Raw genomic sequence first — 17912 nt, forward strand, 5'->3', positions numbered from 1 at the left:
AATTGATGAATTTAAACTTTAATTTTACCTTTTCTATATTTTTACTTTTGGGTCATCGGTGTGATTGCATCCTAATTGATTTAATTATCGTGAATGGCCTTAGGGCATAAAATTGAACTACCTGGTAAAAATGCTATGTAATTGTATGCCAGTATTGAAAGAAACAATCATCTTATAAAAAATGGCTGCGAATTCTTTTGAAAATGAGGCATAAAAGGTTACCAGCGAGGATATTCTGTTTGACATCAGTTGTACCATTTTTGGTGATTTTATCGCCTGCGCTGGCAAAATGGAAAAGTACCAAATATATATTTTTTAAATGATTTAACTTTATGTAGTTACTAAAGGCCAGTTTACATCTGTCAAAGCAGCTCGTAGCGAGCCGCTCTTCCGGGCGTTTCGAACCGAGTGAACGGACCTGTACTCTGATAGATTGTTTACACCAATTAGAGTGGACTGACAACTCGCCTCCGTTTGTTTACGAAATGGATACCGACGTCGCAGCTGCAGGAAAGAACATGCATTGAACATACATAGATGTTCCTAGGCTGTAGTGCTTGAAGTCTGCGAAGCAGTTTCAAACGAATTAATTTCTGCTCTTGGGAGGAAAAAAAAAGAAGAAAAAAAAAAATGGGTACGTGATTGGGTAGCTTGCCGCGATGAATTAGAAGTATCAAATGAACTATTAAATGAATTTCGAACGAGAATGTCCAAAGTTACAAAAACATTATTGAATATCAGATACAAGAATTTAAAAGAAACTCAGTTTGAGAGAAGTTATTTAGTCAACTGTGGTTACTGAAATTCAAATTAACAAAGTTTTTCTACTATATACAACTGTTTATTTACACCTAATTAATCATTTACAAAATAATGTAAAAGTAATAATGTGTTTTATTATTTATTAATAGAAAGAATATATTTGTTCATCCAGAATCCACAGAATCAGTAGCTCTATGTGCATGAATTAATTATGCAGAGTTCTGACTGGAACTGTGTTATTTCTAGAGAAGAATGCAAACACATGGAATATTTATTAAAAGCTACCATTAACACGGCAGAAGTAAACTGTATAATGTCTACCTAATTATTCAGAAAATCTTAAATAAATAAGAAGTAGCAAAAAACTTGGAAGCATTACATATATTTACCACAGGTAAAAGAATATATATATTATGACATAGTTCCAACAGGAAGATATTTATCGCAAATTGTTACTTTTGGATCCTACTGAAATTGTGTTTCTGGACAACACACAAAGTGATATCAACAAAATTAATAATGCTTAAATATAGTGATTATACTTTACTTTTAAAATGCTAAAACAGATAGTTTAAGAAGATTAGAATTCATCTAGCATAATTTGTATAAACCTTAATACACCTTCAGTACTTGCACTCACACATCCAAGCTGAACATGTTTCACGTCCAAGCTGAATTGTAACGAATTATAGCCCAGAATGTTTTTATACAAAGCAAGAAATTTAAGTATCCCCAATAAAACAGATATACATATCTTTTTCACATTTTTATTTTTTTATTTTTATAGTTTATAATATCATATATTTATTGCATCCTCATGTAAAGGATGCTTGTAGAAAAATGAATGTAAGCTTACATAATTATAGAAGTAAAACACTTCATAAGATGCGTATGCATTAAAAAAATGCCATGGTTTGGCTATCGCTTAATCTCGGCATTATAGAACTCACTGTTAACGACGTCCCTGCGAATGCTGCTCGGAGTAACTGCCCGGAGAGATTTTTTAACAGGTTCAAAGTAGAAACGGAAGTGCTGACTCATCTCCCCTACATTTCTACACCGTCGAAGTGAGCGTTTACATTGTCAAAGTAATCGTAAGGAGCGACTCGCTCTGAGCCGCTCTGACAGGTGTAAACTGACCTTAATTCTTAAATGCAAAAAGTATGTTCTGCATTAATAACTTTTGGGTCCTTTCTTTCCACACACACACAAAAAATTATTTTTAGTTTTCTTCGAAAGAATTCGTGGTATCCTTGTGCATGCACATCGGCCCTTCCACCTTGCAAAATCAAAAAATCGCAACGACAAATGATACACATTGCAAGTGTATTGCATTTCCTTGAAGAAATAATAGAAGGAAAGTCATCTGTGTACGATGTTTGAAAAGTACATGAGTATTTTTCTTTTTTGCAGACATAACTAAAATAAAATATCATAATTTCTTAACTTATTTCTCGAAAGCACGTGCACTTACACAGCTTAGTTGACAAGATGAACGAAATAACAAACCTTGATCTTGCTTTGTGCTCATTGGCTAATAAGGAAAAGTCGGGAGAAATATGTTGTAAATCGGATTGGCAAGAGAACAGTTGGAAATAGGGAGTCTCCCACCTAAATTGGGAGAGTTGGCAACTCTGTAATACCATTACTTCATGTGCTACATTTAATGATTACTGCTTTTGTTCAAAGACATTTAATCAAAATTTGCAAAGCCAAACTTTATTTTGTCTTCCGTTTCCACATATTATATGAATTAAAGTAAACTACATAAAGTAGTGAGAGATATTTCAAGGGAAGATAAAAAATTACATTTACATGTTAAAAGTTATTTTTACAAAATGTATGATTACATACTATGCAAATCTCCAACTAACAGCCACTTAGTTTTTCATACTAAAGTTGCAAATGTTTCTACTCTAGCAATTTTATCTTTTATTGATGCAAGATATACTTTGAATAGATTTTCAGTTTTGCTTTGCTTAGTTTTCAAAGACGAAGATATTGATGATACAACAGATAAAGTGTAGCTACAATAATAATTAGGAAACTTTCATAAAGTTATAGAATCGCCATTCATTAGTCTAATCAGAAAAGTGCTAATGGAACTTTAAACTACAGTGAACTTTCTAAAATAAAGCTGGCCATCTTGACAATTCCCCATAGTAATGCAAAGTGCAGAGCCAAGTGAAGCAGCTGGTGAAACAAGCATGGTTGCAGAAATTTTTTTTTTTTAATCCTGGAAGGCATTGAGTGCAGCATTTACGTGCTGCAGAGACTGCACTAGGTAGTAAAAAGTCTAGTGCAGGTCCTACTTAAATGAAAAAACAGTCTAAATTTTAGATCCAGCATGAATAATGTAATAGCAAAAACAGGCCCGTATGACAATTGCCATGAGCAAAATTATGCTTCTTTCTTAACGATAGCAAAATTTAAGACAGTAGTTAAGAACTGTATGAAAATGGGTTAAACTATAGCAATTTCTTTAATGCACTTCAGATAATAAAAATATTTTTCAATACATGAACACATTTTAGTACTAGCTGCATTTCAAATTTAGACTACATTTTCATCCCCCCCCCCAATGATTAGATACTGTGCTAGCTAAGAATTTGTCAAGAAAAGCTGAATCCCTTAGTCATTTAGCCATCTTATCACTGAAAACATTACCCAAGGTGCACCACACAAGGGATACCAATTTTCTACCTGTGAAAAGATGAAAGTTCCATTCCCATTTTGATGGAGGAGATGGATCTGAGGGTCTCCAACCATTCTTTACATACCACCAAACCTCTCAGGACTTTTGGCAAACCAGTGTTTTAAGCGCTCCCATACTGCAAACACCATATACTTAAAATGTGTTTATATCTTCTCCGGGATTCAAATCCAGACACAATAACAGCCAGTTGGGCTAACCACTATAATGAAAAACTTCTGAATTTTGAGTTTGGCATGTTTGCTGTGCCTGTTAAACACAGCCTTGTCATTGAATACAGTGTATGAAAATATAGGATTCACTTCATTAAAAAAAGAAAAAAAGAAAATTTAACCAATTGTGGATACTCATGTGGTTACAATGCCTGCACTCTGCAAATAATATAGTTGCATTTCTTCTTTTTTCAGTGCCCACCAAACAGCTGGATGGCTCACATCCAATGTATGTTCAGCAGCTCTCATGTCTGTAGCAGGATTATCCTCAGATATACATATTCCAGCTTTCTCCACTGTAGGAATTCTGCAATAGATTTTTCTACCCACACCTACAAACACAGCATGGCCTACACTGACACAGCCTCCAGTTAATATGTTCAAATGTTTTGTTGTTTGGCAGCTGACTACTCGAGAATCTATTATTGTACATCCTTTGAACAGCTGCTCCTTTTATTGGCAGCAGCTCCACAGAAAAAATACATGATAAAATACATGGGCTTTGTTCAAATAGTGATACTTAAAATCCACATGGGGGGCAATGATTTATGACAGCAAATCCCAACAGTGCCCTCTCCCACATCAAAGCATTTTTTCCATTACAAAATCTGCCAGATACTTTAGTATTCTTCATATTCTATTAGTTCTTCATATATGTACATATAAATGGGTTGATTCTAAAATAACTGACAGAAACATAGGAGTGGATACAGGGACCAAAAATAAGCAAATTCTGGAATGGAATAAGTTGCAGAAATGGCAGCTTGAGGTGGTAGAGACACTGTTCGGACTGCTAAGTGAGACATCTGTTGGTGTAAATTGTCATTTCCAGTACAAATTTAGAGCAGTACACACCAGTATATAAATTTAGAGCTAGCGAACATATATCTCCTCTATGTTGCTACAGATGGAAACAGAGCAAGATTTTCAAACGCTAAGCAGAGAATGATTCTCAAATAGACTGATGCTATACTGAAAAGGTTTGAGTCTATTAAGTAGCTGCAGTGCAAAATTGGATTGTTTCATGTTTGTAGGCATGATGTGGGCAGGGGAATATATCACAGAATACTCCAATTGTAATAATACATACATTTGAGAATAATTCTGCTACAAGAGCTGTTGGATATACATTGGGCATGAGCCAACCATTTCGGCAACTTTAAATAAGCAAGAAATGCATCCACATCATTTTCAAAGAATGCTGGTAATGAAACCAGGTGATTATTCTGGATGCTAATTTTACCCAATGGTACCTATCACAGGCTTCAGCAAACCTCAACTTACCTTTGTATGCTTCATTCACTGATGAGGTTACATTTGCATATTTGATGCCCAAAAGTTTCATATTTGTGCAAATGATAATCAGTGATGAACTGTGAATATTCTAACAATACTTTACCTTATAAAAGTAAGATACATCATTCCAAACGTTTTGCTTAAAAAAATACATTGAAAAATCTTGCGATCTTAAAAAATAAATAAATAAAATAAAGAGTAAATTTAATCATGCAGTACAACAAGTAATCATGCAGTACAGTTTTCTTCTTTCATTTATTGATTTTCTTGGAGGTTCTTGGACCAAGCATTGATTTTTCACACAGTTTTTATGTAAGGTTAAGAATTTTAAATTTAAGGAAGTTGCCTTTATATATGATGTATGCTGTATACTCAAAGAAGAAAATCTTGTACCCTTCACCTTTTAATGGAAAATTAAACACTGGGACATAATTTAATGTTAAAATCCTAAACAATTTGATACCAAATAATACATTTATTGAAAACAGACAGCACGTCCTAATGCCTCTTGAAATTTTAGAATTACGTGCAATAAAATTGTAATGCACATACGTTACAATACTTGAAATTTTAGAATACTGTACTTACAGGAAAGGCTGAGAGACCCAAATTTGTTTTTCCAGTAAAAACTAAGGAAGAAAATAAAAACAAGGGGCTTGCAATTTAGAGACGAACTTTACAAAGGGCTCATGGAAGTCTCCATGAGTCACCTACAGCTTATCGTATCAAACGCAAGATAACATGCCCAACAAAAATATTCCTCTATTAATGTTTGGACTGGCATGGCACATAACTGTTTAAGAAGACCATATATTCTAACTAGTCTTCTGAACATCTTTCTGATGTTACTTCAGCTGTTTGCACATGAAATGTGGCTCCAGTCCGATGGAGCATTTTCTCACTTTAGTAGTAACATCAGAAATTAACTTGACACCACTTATTAATCATTATTTAGGTATTGGGTTATTCTGAATACTGGATGACTGAGTTTCAGAATATATATTGTATAAGATAAAGTAATATTCATAAAATTAACACATGAAAATTTTATGTTTTTTGTATTAATTGTTAGATACTGACTGGCATGTGGCTTAACATGTATCACATCATGCTGCCATACCTAAAATAAATGCCCAATAATTTCAGGATTTTAAGATAATACAGGAAATATCTTAAAACATATTATGGTACAAAAGACTGTATTGAGGTTATCACACAGTTCTTTTAATACAAATTGTTTATGTTAGAATACAAACAGAGCCAGGCTTTTACTTACACAGAATTCTTCCTTGATGTTGGTGTAGCAGGGTGACTTAATAATTCTGGGTTCTCCATCATTAATATATCAAATTCTTCTTCATCTACATTTACAATTGATATATAATGTAACCAAAAAAGGAAAAGAAAAAAAAATCTATAGTAATACAATAATGAAATATTTTGAAAACATGATTAAAATAAGCATTGCAATTAACTTTTTTTCCGAAATGGACTCCCCCCCCCCGAAATTCAACAAGCTCATCTTGTGTATAGCCCATATACAAAATTTCGTTGCATTCCGTTCACCCGTTTGCACTGCAGGATACCGTTTATAAGGAAAGTTTAATTATAACCACCCGGTATAGCATATACAGTTTACCTTTTAAGCCACTTTTAGATTAAAGTTTACCTGTAGAATGCAACATCTCCATTCATTTTATAAAATGAGGGTTTCTTTACATTACTAAATGATGCATTTATAGCATTAAAAATTTAACTATTTGATCTATTTTGGATTTTTGAGAAGCTGGTGTTTTTTCAAGACATTTACTTAGATAGTATACCACATGTTCTGAACAAATATAGTCAACATTAGATTTAAGCTTGCAACTAAAAAAATATATAACTGGCACATTTTCTTGCATTGCACTCACATGGTTTGTTTAAAATATTTTAATAATTTTCCTTCTTTTCTATTTTCTGTTATCAGTAATTAGAAAGCTCTTTAAAAGCCTTAAAGATTATCTTAAGCTTTGATTTCAAACTATTTCTTATTTAAAACATGGGAGAATTTATAATTTTAATAAATATTTTTAAAAAATCTGCCAGTTAAAATCATGATTTAAAGCATTGATTTTGATATTTTACTTGCAAATAAAAGAGACTGGCTGATTAGATTGAGTAACACAATATTTTCAAACTGGAGCATTCAGACACTCCACAGTGTCATAAAAATCTCAAAATGTAAGGAACGAAACTTCTAAATTTAACATAAATTTTAAGACATTCAGAAAGGCACCACAAATAATTTTATTGCATATTAACAGGAAACATACTAATCAATATTGTTTTAAGAAAGGTTACATTATGCTGTCAGTACCTGCATAAGTATTTAGTTTTTGATAGGATAAATGCAATGATTTCAAATTGTGAACATCCATAATACAATAATGCTTCAAATTTAATTAGTTTTCCTGCCAGACAAAAAAATCAAGCCACACTGTCAGAAATTCTTAAAAAAATTTCAGTAGCATCATTTTAGATATGTGTGCCATGTTGCTATACGATGAAAGGAAATGAGGTGATAAGAAAACTTACTTCCCTTTTAATGCCATACTGCTGTGAACCAGTACTTTCTACAATTAAAATTAGATTGATGCAACCAGAATATGATCTGCAAATTATTCTGTCACCTACAAGATCACATCTGGACAAACTCTACAGTACACCAAGTAGACCTGACACTATTAGGTGAATATTAATATAGGACGGTGCAAAGGTTTAGATTCGGATTTGTTGGGACTTCAGAGATTCTGGATTTTAAATCATGAGTATAAATCTTTAAGATGACATGAAAAATTATATATATACATGAAAAACATGAAACATACATTCACATGAATATATATATATATACTATATGTGTATAATATAAAGTTGCTTTAAATAATGAAGCATTTATGACCTTATGGGAATTAAAATTTACCCCCCCCCCAAAAAAAATACTCAGCATTTATTTGTTATATTAAAAACTTCTTGCAGTGTAAGTTGCTTAAGCTGTTCTTTTGTGTGTGTGTGTGTGTGCTCATATTTTCTCTTTAACTCTCTGAATAGCATAGCTATTGGAACCAGCTCAACCAAGCATTATTTGAAACATAAGCAGACACATCCTTTGAAGATCTTGCAATGCTTCACACAATGCATTTTATGTAAAAATATTTAAAAAAATTATTAAAGGGTCTTGACATTATTCAAAAAATTTAGCAAAGATTTTTAAAAAGCTACTTCATATCAGCAACAATATCTGGAGAAGAACTAACTCTGAACTCTATAAAAACTAGATATAGTAAAATATATACGGATTTAGAGAATTAAATGGGCAGGACATCTGTGCAGAATGGATGAAAATTGTGTAACTAAAAAGATCTCGGCCAGACCATTTGGCACTCGAAAAAGAGGGAGACCTAAACTTATGTGGCTTGATTGTTTGGAAACAAACTTAAGAATTTTAAAAATAACTAAATGGATGTCCATGGCCAAGGATAGAAGAGCTTGGAATTTCTGAGGAAGGCAAGGCTCCACCCTGGGCTTTCTGGCCATTGAAGAAGAAGAAGACTTCATATCAGCATTTCAGCAATCACACCCCCATTATTACCATTGGCTAAATAGTGGATGAACAATTTGGTGTAAAGAATAAAATGGGGACATTGCCTTTACTAAAACTGTAAGTGAAGATGTCCATAATAAGAAGAATTTTTTCATTATTCATTAATTTCTGTGTCATCCATATTCTTTTATTTGAATGATAAGGCAAATAATTACTCCTTTAAAATACCCGATGTGTGTTTTTTTAAGATTAACTGACATTTGTATGCTCCTGCAGCATTTGCCAAAATTGTAGATCTTACTTTGAAATCTTGGACATCCAAGTAATCCATGACATAACAAAGATATTGCAAACTGGTTTGGGTAGTTGCAATGAGGTAACTTTTAATGATGTCTTTACAACACAATTAAGAAACAAAATATTTGCCGTTGCATCTTGGCAATTTGTCAACATGGATGAAACATGCTACAGATCTTGCTGCAGCTCCAAAATTATATATTATTTTTGGCATAATTAAAAATCTAAACTTTACTTTTCTTCAGTATTTTGTTCTCCATTCCTAGACTTTATGGAATGAAAAAAGGGAGGGTGAGAAAGAAAAGAAAAACTGCTGGTAGTCCAAAGTCCTGGATTTCAGATTTTATATTGTAATAAAAACTATAACAATTTCAAAATCTGAACCATTATTTTACAAAGCCATGTGTTCATTTAAGTGTGATACCAAGCAAAGAAGTTAGTGAGTCAATAAATAATATAGTATTTCAGCAACTATGTACAGTATTTCAGCAACATGAGATGAAAACATATTGATTAGGAAAAGTAAAATATCAAATGAATTGTACCAGAGAGAGCAACCACCATCCTACCTTACCCATGACTAATGAGGAGTAAAGTTTTATTTTGAAAATCAGAAGAGAACTAGACTGGATTAGCTTAACTTATCAGCTTAATATCCAGCTCATTTAAACAGAAACTTATTTTTATTTTACAGTTCAAAAGACATGTCTGGAGTTAGAAGCTTATTTTACTCCCGCCCCCGGGCCAAGTTCGGCATTAACAGTTTTCTTCGCATTGATAATTCAGATGTTAAATAATTACATTCAATCATTCAGAAATGGAAGAAGTTAATACTGGCTTATATCCCATTTCTGGGCGCACTGAAAACCCATCAAAGCACAGAGGATTCACATTTCTCAACAGTATTTTAGTTTCTGTTCTAGTAACAGTAAAATTGTAAACAGGAATAAAAACTATACTTAAAACAACAAATAAGCACTCAAATATTTTTGCATGGCAAATACAACTTTCCTTGGATATTTCCATACATAAAATCTAACACAATCTATATTAAAAATTATTAATCTGCCATTAATTACAAAAACATGAAGTTTATAAAATCAAACCTAAGGCATTTTCATCAGTAAACTTCTGCTTTGCCTCTTTTTCTTCAGCCTGTAGTATCACAGAATCCTTTTGAGCAGCTTCATTAATTTTTGGCAGGAGATTGCTAGCAGTTATTTGACCCTGAAAAATGTAGAGGATACAGTTAAATATTTCACAAATACAAATCGAAATTTAGAAGCAATCAACGAAAATCAGAATTCTAGCATAACTTCTCTAGAACTATTTTATTTTATTATTACTAGATCTATTTAATTTATGTTCGGGAAAGCAGTCTTTAATAAAATAGTTTCAATAATATAAGTCTAAGGCAAAAGCTCATGTTTCAGCTTGAAGAGCTTACTATTAGCACACACATTCTCTGAGACATTCTTAATAGGTAATCTTGATGGTGTTGATTTTTTTTGAAAGACAAGTATTCCATTAATATTTCAATAAAGCTCTGGACATACAACAGATGAGTAGAACGATGAAATTGTTTAGCATTCTCAATTTAAGATTTCTGAAAGAATCAGAGTAAACAAAAATTTTGCTTAATCTTTACTGGTCATTAACGTAATATCCCACTGGCCATGAAAGTTGGCAGAGATCCCAACAAAGTTGCATCAAACATTCTTGTGGATTCTGAAAGAACTAGTGCCTCTTTATTTAATAAACATTCAGTATTTGACCTGCTTCATTTTTACACTTTGTAAAAAGGTTTTTATGGTTTATACTATTTTATAAGAAGCCCGATTTTGCCAGATGCTCTATTTCAAATGTTATGAATATAAACTTCTTGCAGGTAATTGTTTCAGTCTATTACTGTTTTGTCAACCATATTCAGCTGAGCATATTGTGCACATTGATGCACACTTTTCTTGATGGTAAGGTCACACAATATTGAAAATAATACATTGATTGTTGTTCTGTAGAAAAAAGGCCCAAAATTTTAATACTTTTTTCCAAATGAAAGGAGGAAAATACAGCAATAATAGTTAATCTATATCCTTTTCAAAAAACAACATGGATTATTGAGAATTAATTGGGTTACATTAAACGAAAGTGTACATGTTATGAGTGTGTTGCCACATTATGCTTATCTGTAACTGGTGCTAAATTGCCCTGCTTGGTGACTATTTCATGGTCGACGGGATATGTAAATATCTTTTAACTTGAATTATCTGTTATTAAATGGTTAAAACAATTTATTAGTTAAGAGAAATATATAATCTCCTGTTCATTTATTGCCCCATATTTTCCAACAAGGATTAAAAAGTAGTTAATTCACAAGGCCTATATACCGTATTATAAGAAGTACAACATTATAAAAGATGAGCTGCCAAAGGCATAATTATTACACAAATAATTAATAGCATAAGACTGAAATGATTACAATTACAGCACAGTTTGACTTTCAGAACATAAATAAATCAGCATTTCACTTAATCACCATAAGTATAAAGTCTGAAAAACAAAGAGGTTAACTTTGATGTACATTTGGGGAATACCAGTTCATACAGTTTTGACATATTAGCAAAATCAAATCAATCTGTTGGAGCAGCAGGTGATCTCTGACCACTGTGGAATCATGGATGAAGCATGTTGAATAGGCAGCACAACCAGTGAATATACATATGGCCAAACAAGACATGGAATGCAATAGTACTCAGGAATTTATGGATGTTCTATGTCACATGCAGTTCCACACTACTCTATCAGTGATTGGCCCAAGGTAAGCTCTGAGGATAAAGGGCAACAAAGGTCACTATCATCTTAGCACTATAATGATGGCTATTCAGCATACTGAGAAGGCATACTAAGCATGATCAGCACTGATATTAATGGCACTCTATACCATAATGCCAGGTTATAGATTAATATGGTGATACAAGGATCTTTTCTGGGTCTGTTGCTATGGGATCTTGCAGCTGGCATGGTGCTGAATCTCTTTACTATACTAGATCCTCACATAAGTATTGGCTTATGCTGACGACTTTCTGCTAATTATCAAAAGGCACTGCCGTAAGGCAGATGAGACTAGGTTGCAAGAAGCAATGGACAAGATGGCCAAATGAAGCAACTAATTATTGCCAACTCAAAATGCCGAGGCGGGCCTCTGGTACGCGCTATTGATGAACATCGTGCAAAAATATTAAAACAGAGAAACATGAGATACCTTAAACCCCTGTCACATATGCTATTTGTTGCCGGAATATGATGTCGAAAGAAAAATTTTTCAGTTTCTGCGTTTCCAAGAAAACGGGTTACCATCTTCACTTGGTTAACAGACTTGAAAGCCAAACAGGAATCAGTTATCCCTCAGATTGGTGAGAGGTATGTTTGCCTTCAAATTCCATATATATACAAATGATATTTTGTAATTATTTTAATACTGTTGGCTCAATACCTTGGCAAAATTACATGCGTTTATTGCATTAATTGTTACTTTTAAATTGTATATATTTTTTTTTACTCCAATTCTTGTAGTGATCTGTTGTATATATTTTTGTAAATACTTTTACATTGCACATTCAGTGATTTGTCATTATTTCTGATTTTATTATTGTAAACAATATTTTTGTATCCATATATTTATTTAATAACTTTTATGTACACAATATAATGTCATTTACTGATATATGCTTTGTGATGAGTGCAAAATATTTATTTTATCCCAAAATGTTAAATATTTTATAAAGGCTACTTGCTCAGTTTTTTTGTTTAAATTCCCAAGTAAATTACAAATGTAAAGGTTGTGTGTAAATGGGTGAATTTTAATGATTATTGCAATGCACTAAATGCACTTCAATTATTTTTCAACTGTCTATTCCATATCCATGATAATATGCAAAGAACTGATGACTAGAGTTGCTGTCAATTACATGACTGTATATTAATTAGAAGTAACTTCACATTAACTTTTTGGGAATGCTCGTTTTTGTATTCATATATATATATATACACACACACACACACACATCTAATAAGTCATATATTTACATACACATAGAGAGAGAGAGAGAGAGAGTGAGAATGAAATGATTTAGAAGATGTTGATGCATGCTTATTAGTACTAATGTAATGAATAAGATTTATAATGAATGTGTATACAAATGTTTTTCATCATTCATAATAATAAATCCATACATTTCCAGTGTTTTAATATGTAGCACTTAAAATAAAAATATTGTTCTTAATGTGTTTATAATCCAAAGCATTGCATTAATAACATAAGGATAATAGCATACAAATTTAATGTGTATCCTCATTATTACATAATCTATGTTTTAATAAATATACATATTCGCTGATTATGCAATTTCAATTTAAAAGTAGCAATAGTAATTAGCAGAAAAATAAAGTCGCACATACACAGATTTAAAAAAATTTATTGAACCTTAAATTTAATTTAAAAAAAGTCTATTATATAACAATAACATTTCTTTTCAAATGATCAGCATGAAATACAGAAATAATTTGTAAACAAATCATCAGAAATGGCACATCATAAAACATAAAACAATGTCTACTCTGAAATTTCAAAGATTATAAATTTAATAAATATATAAACATTTTAAAAATAACTTAGACAGTTATACAACAAAATAGCAAAATATATATGGCTTTTTCCACATATCTTCAATTAAATCGGCTTCTATTTCCACCGTTCAGGATCTCAATTGCAGCCGCTACCATATTGAAAATTACACGTGATCCTTCAAAAGCAGAACTTTCGTCTGATTGGTCGATCTCTACATGGTACACAGCTGCGAACAAAACATTTTCAGAAAAGTTTCAAAATGTTCGTCATAGCCGGGACATCCCTTCCTCGGGTACATGAAATATTTCTCAGAAACCTCTTGTTATGGTGTGGGAAATGTGGGATCCAAGTGAGTGTATCAATTGCTGATGATACACTCACTTGGATCCCACATTTAAAGGAGGTTAAGAGACAACTTCACAGGTTATTTCATTCCTGTTATTAATTATGGGGAATTTCTTAGGACACTTAGGATGTAGTACAGAGTAGTTACAGAGTGAACTGCACTTTATGGGGCCTACATGTGTGGCATGACTGTCACTACTAAAATGGAGAATTTGCTACGCATGGACATTAAGACAAGTCTTCTTAAGGGCTGAGGGCACAAAGGCTCACCTACTAATGCCTTAAATGTGATTTCGGGACTGATATCTCTGCATCTGCTAGTTCAGTGTGACGGTGCAATAGAGCAATGACCCAAAGAAATAAGATTGTGGGATAAGACTTAAAAGTATACTGTGGTGATGGCGATAAGGAGCGCGCCTTGCGCCCTCCGATAAGTGTGGCAACCCTAGAGGAGAAGTTTCTTACGAGTAGCGAGCAGAGCGAAACAGGCAGGCTGTCGGGCAGTGTGCGCGAAGTTCCGAAATAAAGCTTAATTTTTATTGTGCACTATGTCTTGTTAATATTTATATTAATGCAGTAAGAACATAATCTGTGATATGGAATTCGAGGATTGGTGGTAAAAACATAACAGGAAATCACCATAATGGTAACCCGGACTGTGTTAAATCGTATGAACAGTTCTCAAGCACTTTCGGTTTTGACTACAAGCCATCACTCAAGATCTCCAAACCAGAAGTAATGGATTACATCGGTTTTCATCCTCCGAATCACAGATGAGTACTAATTATAGATCATTTTATAATTCTGTTTTCTACTTATGATTTAATTTAATTTTCTTTAGTTAAATTTTTGCTTTTATTTTGGCTTAAAAACCTTGCACAATGTCTGATGTTCATGCCGTCCAAATTCCGGTTTATAACCGATCAGACCCATCTTTATGGTTTATTATGTGTGAAAGTACTTTTGCTCTTGCCACCCCCAAACCTATCACAGAATCCATTACTAAATATAATTATGTAGTTTCTCATCTTCCTCCAGATATCGCATCACTAGTACGGGATTTACTTATGAAACCAGACCCTATTGATCCATATGCAAAGCTTAAAACTGAGTTAATAAATCGTTCAGGAGAATCTTCTCAGCAAGAAATTCGCCAATTATTATCTGGAGAAGAATTAGGTTCTCGAAAACCTTCCGATTTGCTTAGAAATATGAAACGTCGAGCAGAATCTTTAAATGTTCCTGATAACTTAATGTTAGAGTTATTCCTTCAACGTTTGCCTTCGACTGTTCAGTCTATTTTGGCAGCGGTTTCCAATTTAACTGTAGATAAAGCTGCAGAAATTGCCGACAGAATTTTAGAAGTAAATCCAACCCCAGGGACTTGTGCCGTTTCTCGCACAGTCGTTCAGTCTCTTGAGGATAAATTATTTAAACAAATAGAAAAATTAAACAAACGTATTGATCGCATTTCTCTTTCTCGTGGTCGCTCGCCAAACCGCGGAGATCGCAATAAGGAAAGAAGCAATTCCAAAAGGAGAGATTATTCTGTTTGCTGGTATCATAGACGTTTTGGGAAAAAGTGTAGAGATGACAAATGTACAAAACCTTGTTCATGGCAGGGAAACGAAACCAGCAAAGAATAGAGGCGACTTATTCTTTGCCTCAAGTTTCACGTCGCCTGTTCGTTCGTGACCGTAGAACAAACCTTTCATTCTTGGTCGATACCGGCTCTGACGTGTCCTTACTTCCAGCAAATAATTCTCAAAAACGGAATTCGTCCCAACAAACACTTTTCGCTGCTAATTCTTCTACTATTCATGTTTATGGTCAAAAAACACTTTCTTTGGATTTCAAATTAAGACGACAGTTTACATGGACTTTTCTTATAGCAAATGTTAGTACACCCATTCTTGGAGCAGATTTTCTCCATTTCTTTGAATTGGTGCCTGATCTCAGAAACAAATGTCTCAAAGATTTAAAAACGCATTTTAAAACCGTCGGTTGCGTGAAAAATGCAAGCATTTATTCAGTAAAAACTGTATTTAGTGATACACCATATCACAAAATTTTAAAAGAATTTCCTTCAGTTACTAGATTACCAGATCCTAACCAACCTGTTAAACATAACACCGTTCATTATATCATAACTAAAGGTCCACCTGTGGTTGCAAAACCTCGTCGGTTAGCTCCAGATCGCTTAAAAATAGCAAAACAAGAATTTCAAACTATGATGCAATTGGGGCATTTGAGACCTTCGAGCAGCAATTATGCATCCCCACTTCACATGGTTCCAAAAAAGGGAAGTCTGGAATGGAGACCTGTAGGAGATTATCGAGCATTGAACGCTCAAACAATAAAAGACAAATACCCTATTCCATGTTTAGCCGATTTTACTGCTGCATTGCACGGTACTAAAATTTTTAGTCATGTCGACCTGATTAAGGCATACCATCAAATACCAATTAACCCAGCCGACATCCACAAAACCGCCATATGCACACCATTCGGTTTATTCGAAAGTACCCGTATGCAATTCGGCTTATGCAATGCATCCGCGACTTTTCAACGTTTTATAGATGAAGTCACGCGGGATTTAGAAGGTGTTTACGCTTTTGTCGATGACTTGCTCATAGCCTCTAAAGATTCTGAGGAACATTGCAGGCATTTGAAAGCTTTATTTTCCAAACTTCAGGAATATGGACTTTGCATAAATGTTTCAAAATGCACCTTTGGTCAAACATCTATTCATTTCTTAGGTTTTCACCTTAGTGAAAACGGAATTGAACCTCTTCCTGACAAAGTCAAATGTATTTTAGATTTTCCTCAACCTACCACTCTCACTCAGCTTCGCCGATTTTTAGGCATGTTTAACTTTTACAGATGTTTCATATCTAAAGCAGCACATATTCTTTCCCCTTTAATAAAATTGTTAGAAGGCTATATTAATAAAAAGAAATCTCGTTCTCGTGTTCAGGATTCATCCCCACAATTAAATTGGAACGAGAATGCTGAACAAGCCTTTATTGCTGCCAAAAATGCCATTGCTCAGGCTACCCTTTTGAGACACCCTATTCCCGGAGCCCAGCTAAGCATCTGGGTAGATGCCTCAGACGTCGCAATCGGCGGCACACTTATGCAGTTGTCTCAACAAACATGGGAACCTATAGCATTTTTCTCTATGAAACTCAATAAAAGTCAACAGAAATGGTCCGCGATCGATAGGGAATTATTTTCTATTTATTCTGCAATTAAGAAATTCCGACACATGTTAGAGGGCAGAAATTTTATAATTTATACGGATCAAAAACCGTTAATATATGCTTTTAAACAGAACCCTCATAAATGTTCACCTCGACAATTGCGCGATTTAGATTTTATTTCTCAGTACTCTACTGATATTAGGCATGTGCAAGGTTCAAAAAACGTCGTTGCTGACGCTCTTTCAAGAATCGAAATTGATTCCATAACAAAATCTCCATTTTTGGATTTTAAAAAATTTTCGGAAGCTCAACGGCATGATCCGGAGGTACAAGACCTTCTCAAAAACAACACATCATCTTTGAAACTGGAATTTAAACCGTGCCAATATTCTGATGGTAATATTCTTTGTGACATATCAACAGACATTCCTCGTCCATTTGTTCCGAATTCCTTTCGCAGACTCATCTTTAATCATCTGCATAATCTGTCACATCCAGGAATTGCAGCTACTACGAAGCTTATTTGTTCTCGTTATGTATGGCCCGATATGAAACGTCATATCAAAAATTGGGTGAAATCCTGTGAATCTTGCCAAAAATCGAAAATTACTAGGCATACTAAAGCACCACTGGGCACATTCTCTCTTCCTGATGCACGTTTTTCAGAAATCCATATGGATATCGTCGGACCGTTACCTCCATCAGAAGGCAACGTGTACCTTTTGACTCTGATAGATTCTCCAGATGGCCTGAAGCCATTCCCATCCCGGATATGAAAACGGAAACCATTTGCAGAGCCATCTTCAACTGTTGGATATCTCGTTTTGGCTGCCCATCGATCATAACAACAGACCAAGGTTCTCAAATGAGA

The 17912-nt window shown here is 33.7% G+C and overlaps 1 protein-coding gene across 1 annotated transcript in view; it reads right to left on the reverse strand.

Annotated features, from left to right (window-relative positions):
* Window positions 1-17912, reverse strand: part of LOC118200269 (receptor expression-enhancing protein 1-like) — a 42477-nt gene that overhangs the window by 6652 nt on the left and 17913 nt on the right. Inside the window, exons 6-7 of the mRNA XM_085810133.1 lie at window positions 9973-10093; window positions 6260-6344 (exon numbers count right to left, since the gene is read on the reverse strand). Of these exons, the coding sequence (XP_085666259.1) occupies window positions 6260-6344; window positions 9973-10093 (206 nt within the window). The remainder of the gene's footprint in view (window positions 1-6259; window positions 6345-9972; window positions 10094-17912) is intronic.

The sequence above is a fragment of the Stegodyphus dumicola genome, chromosome X2 (assembly GCF_044657685.1).
Source record: "Stegodyphus dumicola isolate Sdum_Otavi_A_Nest chromosome X2, ASM4465768v1".
In the NCBI taxonomy this organism is placed as follows: Eukaryota; Metazoa; Arthropoda; class Arachnida; order Araneae; family Eresidae; genus Stegodyphus; species Stegodyphus dumicola.